This window comes from Desmodus rotundus, chromosome 11 (assembly GCF_022682495.2).
Source record: "Desmodus rotundus isolate HL8 chromosome 11, HLdesRot8A.1, whole genome shotgun sequence".
NCBI classification, from domain to species: domain Eukaryota; kingdom Metazoa; phylum Chordata; class Mammalia; order Chiroptera; family Phyllostomidae; genus Desmodus; species Desmodus rotundus.
Genome location: NC_071397.1, coordinates 61,899,496 through 61,910,774, shown reverse-complemented (window position 1 = coordinate 61,910,774; position 11,279 = coordinate 61,899,496). Strand labels below are relative to the sequence as shown.

The window sequence follows — 11,279 nt, the reverse complement described above, 5'->3', positions numbered from 1 at the left end:
GGATAAAATATTATAATATTCCATAATTCCTCTGTTAAAATTGTTATGCCACTCTTAATTATTAGGAGTTCACAGGCAAGGATAGGTAGGGTCTCCCTCACTACCTCACTATAGCTGGCTGAGCACAGGTTCTCAGGAAATGCAACACAGCACACCTTCCTCTGGGAAAGGAGAAATGGTGGTTTTAGAATTGGCTACTGCTTAAGGAGCCAGGTTTGTGTATGGTGCTGAGTTAGAGACCCGTCCCCATAAGGGACTTCATGAAGGCATTAGGGGAGGGAGGGATAAGGGGGGAAATGCTACAAGGGTAACTGGGACAGCTGCAAAGCATTTTCAGCATACCTCACAATTTTCCCGAAGACATTCTGGATACATAACTAAACTTTCTTTCTCCCTTTTCATTATCTTGTCTTGGAGAGTTATGTTTGGGAGAATATACTATTCCAATAGGAAAGATGGGTCTATTCTAGAACAGGCCTAAATGACTCCTGTTTATTATCTTTTCACTAAGTCATACATATAGACCTCAAATTTAGAAGGTCATACAGAGATATAACACTGCATCCAGGAATATTATATTTTTATTAAAATCTTTTACTAAAGCCTTCTTACACTGTCTTGATGCTTCATCAGTTTGGAAATCTGTTCTCCTTTAATTTCCATTTTTTTAATTAAATGCTCCAGTTCACATTCTATGTCTTCACAGACTGAATGGCTTTCAGTTTCCTTCATTTGATTCAGTAGTTCTTGGTGCTCTCTATGAAAGAAAAGCCAGTATTAGGGCCTGTTATAGTTTATGGTATATGTCTTTGCCATAATTAAACAAAAAAATTCAATGATAAATTTTAGTCAGTTAATATTAATCTTCTAAGACAGTCTCTTTCTATAATTAGGGCTATCTAATTAAATCTATGGTAAATATAAACAGGTTCCTGTGATGTGAAATTAGACACATTTAGAAATATCTTAGACTCAGGGTCTTAACTTTAAAAAAGGTCTAAATTCTTTTTTTAAAAAATTATTTTATTGTTGTTCAATTACAGTTGTCTGCATTTTCTCCCTACCCCTCTACCCTACCCCAGCCAAACCCATCTCCCTCCCCTGCTTTCATCCTCCCCCTTGGTTTTGTCCATGTGTCCTTTATAGTAGTTCCTGAAAACCCTTCTCCCCACTGTCCTTTCCCTGCTCCCCTCTGGCTAGTGTTAGATTGTTCTTAACTTCAAAGTCTCTGGTTATATTTTGTTTGCTTTTTTCTTCTGTTGATTATGTTCCAGTTAAAGGTGAGATCATTGAATTCTTGATATTTATAGCTAAATGTAGTAAAATATTCTGATGTCCTTAGCAAAGAGGCATTAGAGTACTCTCTTTAGTTCTAACTTTGGAATTATTAATGTAGGATGATCTTTGGAAGAATTCCAGCTACAGAAGTATTTGCCAGATAAATCTCTAAATTAGGTGATAGCCTACTCAAGAAAATATTGTCAATAGAACTAGTTACATATTCTATGTTGCTCTTAGTTCAATTAGCTGGCCAGTCAAATCTCGTATTTTCTGAAATTTTGTTAAATATATATTTAAACCTGGGACTTAAAATATATATCCCATTCAGAATCTTGTTTACTATGGATGTTTCAACTTGTAGTGCAGACCAGCCAGAGTCTAAAAGAAGAAATTGCATTCCTACTTGTCAAATGAAATCATTTACTTAACTAAAAGATAAAAAACAAATTTTTTCTTACAAAAGCTTTTATGAGTTATAATTTAAGATCACCAGAACCCATTTTTTGACTGTTGGTAATATTGGTGTATATATTCAGATCTTGGGAATACAGAAACTCCTTAGATTGAAACAGTAGTAATTACACACAGATGAAAATTTAAATCCAGTGCTATCAATAAATACAATGAAAAATCAGTGACAAAAAATGTGCAGATCAAAATAAGTCCAAATGGCTGAGTAAGGCCATTAAAAATTTATAAGTGACACTGTTCTTAAGACTAAGAAGGAAAAAAGATTCCGAAATACGTTGCTGTTTCTTTGGATAAAGAATAAAAATACTTACATACTCATTTGGTCCAGTTCATCTTGCATTGCCATCAGAAGTTCAGACAAATTGTCGCAAATGGAAACAGATTTTTCTGAGTCAGGAGGTACCGCTTTACACTGGGAAGTTGTTTTTGTAGGCTTGTAGACACATCTAGGCTCTGTAACTTCAGCAGGTTTCTGAAGAATATGTGGCCCATAATGCTGCATCATCTTCAGGAGGTTTTGCATACTTGCATGTACAGAATGGCTGGCACTGGCAGACTTTAGGGGAAAACAAATAGCTGAGCACAATTTCAAGTGACTGATGGCATTTAAATACAACTTAAAACAAAGCAGGAATTTTACTGAACAAGTATTTTCATTTTTCCCCGCTCTCACCTTCTCAGCCACAATAGGCAGTGATCCAAAGTTTGAATAAATTTGCTGAGGTGGTCCTTTTTTTAAACATTTTGTTTTCTAAATATTGAGAAGAGAAAAAATAAACAAAAATATTTTAAAAGACATTAATGACATGAAGAAGTCTCAAACCTCAAATAGAAGTCTCAAATAGTAAATAATCTGATGAGAAAATAGGCAAAAAGCAGAGGTTTCTCTGAAGATGACATACAGATGGCAAATCAACAGATAAACAGATGCATTATCATTAGTCATCAGGAAATTGCAATTTACAGTGAAATAGCACTATGCAGCTCTCAGAATGGCCAAAATGAAAACTACTGATGACACCAAATGCAGGCAAGGATGTGAAGAAACTGAGTCACTCATACAGTGTTGGTGGGAATACAAAATAATACAGCAACTTTGGAAGCTTCTTGTAAAACTAAATACATGCTTATCATATGACCTAGCAATTTCACTCTTCAACATTTCCCCCAGAAAAATAAATACTTATTTTTACACACAAAACTGCAAACAAATGTTCGTCACAGCTTTATTTGTGATAGCCAAAAACTGAAAACTACCAAACTCTCCTTCGACAGGTGAAGGATTAAACTGTGTTACATCTATCAAATGGGCTACTACAAAGAAATAAAAAGACCGTGTTAATACTTGGGTGGCTATCAAGGGAGTTGGCTGAGTGAAAAAGCCCATCTCAAAAGGTTACATGCTGTATAATTCCCCTTATATAACATTCTTGTAATAAAATTATAGAGATCAAAAAGTGAGAAACAATCCACAGGAAAGGAGGAAGACTGAATAAAGCTTTTAGAGTCATGAAATGCAGTGAACCACAGGTATATGAACCAATTGGATGGATCTCATAAACTTAATGCTGAGTGCAAAAAGCAAATTGCTGAAGGAAAGAAACAAAATTAAGTCTATTTATATAAAGTTCAAAGTTATATAAACCTATTAACATTATAATTTTTATAATAAAAGAAAACTTCCCTGATTTGGTGAAGGAAATAGACATGCAAGCTGAGGAAGCAGAGAGAGTCCCACACAAGACGGATGCAAAGAGGCACACTCCAACACACATCATAATTAAAATGCCAAAGGTTAAAGATAAAGAGAGGGGATGGGCGTCTGGGAAAATGGGTGAAGAGGTAAGGGATTAGGAAGTACAAATAGGTAGGTACAGTTTAACCATGGGGATGTAAAAATACAGTATAGGAAATGGAGTAGCCAAGAACTTATACGCATGACCCATGGACATGAACAAAGATAGGTGAATTGCCTGAGGGAGTGGGGGTTACTGGGTGGAGAGGGGCAAAAGGGGAAAACTCAGGACAACTGTTAATAGCATAATCAATAAAATATAACTAATAAAAGCAATATGTTTTTTGGAAATACCTATTTGACAAAGTAATTTATTTTAATAAATGACAGTGAATGATAAACATAAAATCAGAATTGTGGCTAGCCCTGGGAAGGGGTAGAGAGGATACAATTTAGGAGGGGAATATGCTGGGCTTTGTGGACCCTGAAAAGAAAGATTCATTTGACGTTAACCCCAAGAAGAAATTCATCTGCTGAAACAGACTTCCTACGGTTAACTGAGGGCCCAAATTTTATAAACAATAAAAGTCTAGCAGCCATTTGCTGATGGGCTTCCCACATACTCTGTATGCCAGAAAGAACCGTAGACTGCCCCGTGCCTGGGCTGCAGGTGGGTCCCAGTTGGGGGTGTGTGAGAAGCAACTGATCAATGTATCTCTCACACCTCAATGTTTCTCTCCTCTTTCCCCCTCCCTTCACCTCTCTAAAAAATAAATAAAAATTAAAAAAAATAAAAAAGGAACTGTAGACTGAACTTTCATTTCTGCACTACACCCTGCTTGTTTATGCCATCTATCCCAACCCTCTGGGCTACCTCCGCCTAAAGGAGCAGAGCAAAGCTAGCCTGAGCTCCACCTCCCGTCTCCACCTCACCCACGCAGCCCCCTCCACAGCAGGGGGTGAGCAGCAGAAAGGTTGGGGACTGCTGATAATTCAGTCACTGCATGGAACCTCGGTTTCATCTTTCTACCAACAGAATGATACCTGCCCTGTACAATCAGAACTGCACGATTTGGATACCTCATTTACATAAAATGAACCTAATTGAGAATGGGCAGGAATTTTTGCTATAGAAGACAGCCTCTCCTTTGTTTCTGTGGCACACACACAGTTTAGGTTGCTACCTGAATCAGTGTCTCCCAGGCTGCAGCTCCTTTTTGCTCAAATAAATGCTTTTTATCCTTTATTACAATCTAAAATTAATTTTGGTTTACAGCTTTATTAGTGCTGGTAATGTTTCATTTCTTAAGCTGGGTGGTGAGTACATCACAGTTAAGTTTACTGTTACCTTTCAAGCAGACATTTTTTGTTTTATATATATATATATATATATATATAGAGTATATATATATATATATATATATATATATATATATATATATATATACTCTTTCATAAAACATTTAAAAAAAACATACCATTAAACTACATTTGTAAGTTCTTAGGAGTAATTTACATTATTTCACTATTTTTGTTGGAGGGATTGAACTAGGGGGACCATTCTTCTCAATTTGTCCATGATGAAGGAGTTCATAGAACACAAGGAAAGTCTCAGGAAAACTGGGGTAAATTAGTCACTTTAGTTACCGTATTTTTCGGACTATAACACGCACTTCACCCCCCAATTTGGGGGGAAAATGGGGGTGCATCTTATAGTCCGAATGTAGCTTACCTGGCTTGCTGAGCTGGGGGTGGCAGTGGAGCGGGGTCACAGAAGGCAGGAGCAGGACCACATTTTTTGCTCCAAAATTTTTTTTTCCTATTTTCCTCCTCTAAAATCTAGGGGCATCTTACTGTCCAAAATACGCTAACACCTTAGCAAGAGAATATAATCAACACAATGCCCATATTCCACAATGGAAAAAAATGTCCCAATTCTAAATGGAAATTTAGACATCATAAATATTATAAGCATTCACTTTTTTAAAAAAAGAGAATTAAAGAAATAAAAATGACTAAGAGGTAGACAAATCACAACAGTTTTGGGTCAGTTCTTATTCACTGAAGAGTTGCTTGGTGACCTTGGACAATCAACCATTCAAGCTCTGTATCTTAGTAATAGGAATTTCAAGTAACGAAAAATAATGGCCTGGTTTAAGGCTATTTCAAGCAGTTATAATTAAGAGCAAAAGAATTTTAAGTTAATTCTTCTAGTCACCACACTGAATGAGATCTCTGGTTGATTACCACCTAACCTTTTAAGAGAAGAATGAAAACTTCCTAGGAAAGTTTTCTGTCATCGCTTATGATATTCAGACTGACTCTGCTTCCAAGCTTACCTTCACATTGCTGCAGTTACCATCTAGAAGTACAGCTCTAATCATGTCTTTACTCATCTCAAAAGCCTCCAATGTTTCCCAACTGGTTACAGAATAAGAGTTAAAATTCTTAATATGACACTGAAGGTCAGCTATAATTTCATCTCAAGCTATATTTTCCATTTTAACTCTCACCATGATGCTACCTCACCCTCAGTACTGGAAATTATCTATGAGTTTGAGGAAAAACCAACTATGTCCTCAAACCATAATATACTTCTCATCTCTATCAATACCTATTAATTCTCCAAGGCTGCTTTTAATACTGCTTCTTGTATGATCCCTTCACATACTCCTTGTGCACAATCACAACACTGCATTTACACCACAGTTAAGTTTCTATTTTACTCTAACATTTGTCTATTCATCGGCTTCTATAAATTCCTGTCTTACTTATACCTTTACCACCTAGAGGCAGCAGTCTATGCAAATCAAGATACATGGGTTGAATGAACTCCACTCAGGATACAGAAGAAGTGCCAGTGAGATAAGCAGGACTCACACACAGGTCTCCTAAGATATGATTCCACCTTCAGCAATGTTGTCCCAGCCGTTATTTTAAAGGGAAGCATTAATTCTCATAGGCCTTGTGAATTTGGGATTGGAACTAACTACTTTTATAAAGTGCCTTTGCTGTTAATTAGTATTTTTTTCCGTAAGAGCTACTTTTCCTTTCCTTCATTTCCTTTACCCTTTTTTCCCCTCTACCTTTGTTACTTTTACACTGAATAGAAAAATGTTAAAAAAAATTTAATTTGCATTTTCTTTTGTTGATTATGTTCCAGTTAAAGGTACTGCAATTGAACAAAATAAGTAATTAAAAAAAAAAGTCCACTAACTCATCAAAGGATGCCATAAAACGAATATAAAAATATTTCATTATTTTTCCACTGGCAAATTACTTAGAGTGATTTTTTATTTGGTTTTGCAGCTTCTAATCTCATTTTACAAACAAGATACAGACCAAATATTTAAGGAAGAAAATAAGCAAAAAAAAATTGAAATAAAAAAAATCAAAGTGTTTCACTGGGAAAATTGTTTTTCATTATTATAGTTTGCAAATTCTTTGAAAGAAAAAAATTATGAGAAACACAGCTAGACGATTATTGCATAGTAACTCTTACTCATGCAATACAAGAGTAGTCAAAATTAAGTATAAAGTTCTCTCCATTATTGTATCCATTGGGTGAGCCTATGGCAGTGGCCAGAATTCTCAGAAAGTGTCTCTACTCCCACAGCAAATGGCACACAGAAATACTCCTTACATGTATATAGAACAAACAGTAATAATGGTCATTAAAACTGTAATTTCAGACTCATAAGATTAAAAGGGATTACAATTTCTTACCATTACAGATATTAAAGGAGGTTTAATACAATTTATGCAAAACATCAACTAATCTAAATAAAATATTGGTCAATCTATAAAGCACTAATTTCCCAATTCTTATACTTAGGCAATGCCAAAGGATATGAGCATAAAAAGAACATCATAATAAGTCCACTCAGAGAAATTACTTCACAGGTCTATAATTTAATACTACATACCTTACTCTTTTTATTGTGCATCTATTGCATAAAACTGCTGCCAGGATTTACTGTGTTGTCTGCATCTATTGTGTTGCTTAAGTGACTCTTTTATAATATAAAGTGTCACAAAATACATTACTCTGAGAGTTGAGTACTAGGAAAATGTTTATCTTTCTAGAAAAAACAGAATGTTTATTTTTATTTCACAAAGACATATACACTGCCCATTATATGCTCCTATTTGCTTTCCTTGTCAAGCAAACTCAACTAGGTTTTGTGCTCAAGTGCAATGGAGGTTTTACAAAATTTTCTGTCCTTACACCCCAACCCATCATCACTTGATTCACACTTTTACCTTCATTTCACAGCAGTGTGCATGTCTTTTATTATAAATCACTTCAAATTATTTTTAGAAATGGACAGGCATAAATGTGAAGAGTGAATAGATAAATATTAGCAAATAAAAATAAAATGTTTGCATACCTTTGAAGATTTCTTCTTTTCCTTTGATTGTTTTGGATTTGATACTGAAGACATTAAAATTCTATTGATTTCAAGTCCAGTTTGAAGCTACAATATTTAAGACAAACTTTATAACACTGATTTTTACAATGAAAGATCAAGTCTCAGTTTATAAAGATAAAAATACTTAATGAAAAAAAAAGGAAACCCAAAATACGATTTTTATGTGTATGAAAGTCACTAAATCTATTGGTAATTATAGTCATTTTCTGTTTATAAGAGAATGAATAATTTAATATACATATCAACCAAACTGAAAACAATCTATAACCAGGAGTTTATGTATGTGTGTGTGTGTATTTATTCTGTCAAAATTTCAAAACACCAAAAGACCTCTTGGCAATGCATTCAAGTATATGAATGTGCTGGATGACTTATTGAGAATTTCATTACTATAGCATAAAAAGACAAAACTAACAAGCTAGGACGCAGAAATTAGAGTCTAGAATATAAACTTCAGTTAGGAAACTGAAGTATAATAAAACATATGTTTTACTGTGATACATGATATAGTGCTCTATTTACCTCAGAAGCTTTGTCTTGAAATAGCTTACGCTGATGTTCTTCTTCCTTAAGTTTTTCCTCCAAATGTTTAATCTTGTCCTACAAAAGAATAAAATAACTAGAGCCAAATATCCTTTGTTCCTTTTCCAAATAGAGTCCTTGGAGTCTGGATTATTAATGGTATAGCAAATTAAAGCAGAAAGGAAGGAAAAGGAATGGCAAAAGACACTAAGGGTTTTCTTGGCTTTCTTCCTGCTCCTTTACCTGCTATTACATACAAGAACAAAGGGAAAGTAAAGAATGTACATGCACAGGCATTATTCACTTTCAGCACCAAAACTCTGGGGGGTGTATTAAAGGTCTAGAAGGTCAAACAATTATAGTTTGGGGTATCAATGTTTCATTAAAAACACAGACAAATCATAATAAATGTCCCTCATGTGCACAGTTGGAGGAGGGAAGGGATAGGAAGACATTAGATATATAAGATATGGTCCTTGTTATTTAAGAACTTATATTTAGGAAGTCAAAGTAATAAACATGGAACAAACAACAGAGAAATGAATGTGATTTGGCACAGATCATGTATGTACTTATACATATAAGTATTTCATCTTATATCCTTGCTGTGGTTCAGAATAGGAGGACAGGGCTATTTCAAAGGAAGAGCTTCCTGAGTGTTGAAGAACCCAAGGACCGCTTCATCGAGGAAGCAGGACCTGGAGAAAGTCTTATGGAATGAATAGGATTTGGCTGGAAAAGGAGAGCATTTCAGGACAGGATCTAGGATAGGCTTAACTTAAATGCAAGTGGTGAAAGACAATATTCTCAATACCCTTTAGGTAAATTATCTGAAATGAAAATGTTCTGCCATCTCAGAAGCAGCCAAAATTACAATTTCACATCAACAGGCAAGCTCATTCATGCTGTGACAGAATATATTAACTTTTCACCTCCACAGGCAGGAATTCATGTCTGGATTACTAAAGGTTGTTAAAGTAGTTTTATAAACCTAAGATTTACTGTATATTCTCATACAGAGCCAATTATGCCTAATACTAAAGATTTATTCCTGGCATCGCCACTTCAAAAAATAGATGGAAGCTGACCTCAGCAGTTTTCTGAGTTGCTGTAAGTTTAAAACATTCTTTTTCTAAGACATCAAGCTTTTCAAGTTTTGCTTGAAGCTTCATCTGATCTTGTTCTTTTTCCCTTTGAAGCTGGGCCTGGAAAGAATAAAAACAAACCTGAATTTGGTAAGTGCTGCCAGTGGCTCAAGAATAATATAATTTCTGAGAACTCAAAGCACAATATAAATCTGTCATAAGAAACATGTACATACATGCACCTACTTTAGGTGCTTATGAGCAAAAACCAAGAAAATAAAATATTTTTAAAGAAAATATGCAAAAAGTTATGCTATATCAATACCAATGGAACAAACGCTTCTGTGCATCTTTATATAACATTTCAACTAAGAAAACCACCATTAGTGAAACCTGTATTCAATAAAGTGCTGTACACAGGATGACTAAGCCTACTCATTGACTTACTCTCTACAACAGAAAAGCAGCTATCAGAGGAATAAGGCATACAGAGAACATAGAGAAAAGGAAAGTTATACATATATATGCAAACCTAGGTACAGGGTACTGTTTTATAATGGTATTTATTATCACACTAAGATGTTAATAATAAAGGCAACTGTGAGGGGCAAGGGGTATATGAGAACTCTCTGTACTATCCACTCAATTTTCTATAAACTTAAAACTGCTCTGAAAAATAAAGTCTATTAAAAAACACAAAACTCTTGTCCAACGTATTGTTGGTAAATGTGTTCTCCCATACAGTTGAGATGGTTTCTTTAGCTATGCAGAAGCTTTTAATTTGATGTAGTCCCATTTGTTTATTTTTTTCTTTTATCTCTCTTGTCCTAGGGGATAATATTGGCAAAAATATTGCTATGCAAGGTATCTGAAATTTTCCTGCCTATGTTTTCCTCTAGGACTTTTAATGTATGACAACTTATATTTAAATCTTTTATCGATTTTGAGTTTATTATGGTTTATGGTGTAAGATGGTAGTCTAGTTTATTTTTTTTTTGCATGTACCAGTCCAGTTCTCCCAACACCACTTACTGAAGAGACTGTCATTATTCCACTGTATGCTCTTCCCTCCTTTGTCAAATATTAACTGACCATTAAAATGTGGGTTTACTTCTGGGCTCTCTATTCTGTTCCATTGATCTATGTATCTGTTCTTATGCCAGTACCAGGCTGCTTTAATTGCAATGGCCTTGTAGTAGTTTGATACCAAGTACTGTGATCCCTCCAACTTTGTTCTTTTTTTCTCAAGATTGCTGAAGATATTTGGGGTCTTTTTAGGTTCCATATAAATTTTTTTGATATTTGTTCTAGTTCTATGAAATATGCCATTGGTATCTTGATAGGAATTGTATAGAATCTATAGATTGCTTTGGGTAGTATGGACAGTTTAATGATGTTATTCTTCCAATTCATAAACATGGTATATGCTTCCACTTATTTGTATCTTCCTCAATTTCTTTCATCAGACAAGGGTTTAATCTCCAAAATATATAAAGAGCTTATAAGACTCAACACCAGGAAGCCAAAAACAATCCAATTAAAAAATGAGCAAAGGACCTGAATAGACACTTCTCCAAAGAGGACATACAGATGGCCAATAGACCATCTGTTTTTCATGGCCATATGAAAAAATGCTCAATCTCACTAGCCATCAGAGAGATGCCAATTAAAATTGCGACAAGATATCACCTCACCAAAATGACTATCATTAATAAATCAAAAAACAACAAGTGCTGGTGAGGTTATGGAGAA

General features: G+C 34.8%; 1 protein-coding gene across 4 annotated transcripts in view; it reads right to left on the bottom strand.

Annotated features, from left to right (window-relative positions):
• CEP57L1 (centrosomal protein 57 like 1) overlaps positions 1–11,279 on the bottom strand; it is an 86,942-nt gene that overhangs the window by 33,226 nt on the left and 42,437 nt on the right. For all 4 annotated transcript variants that reach the window (XR_006654187.3, XR_008425508.1, XR_006654188.3 and 1 more), the window contains 6 exons: positions 9,531–9,647; positions 8,443–8,520; positions 7,879–7,965; positions 2,426–2,503; positions 2,064–2,308; positions 613–757 (listed from right to left, as the gene is read on the bottom strand). Coding sequence is in view for 1 of the 4 variants with exons in the window: in XM_045188662.3 (XP_045044597.2) it covers positions 613–757; positions 2,064–2,308; positions 2,426–2,503; positions 7,879–7,965; positions 8,443–8,520; positions 9,531–9,647 (750 nt within the window). In the remaining 3 variants the exon portion in view is untranslated. The remainder of the gene's footprint in view (positions 1–612; positions 758–2,063; positions 2,309–2,425; positions 2,504–7,878; positions 7,966–8,442; positions 8,521–9,530; positions 9,648–11,279) is intronic.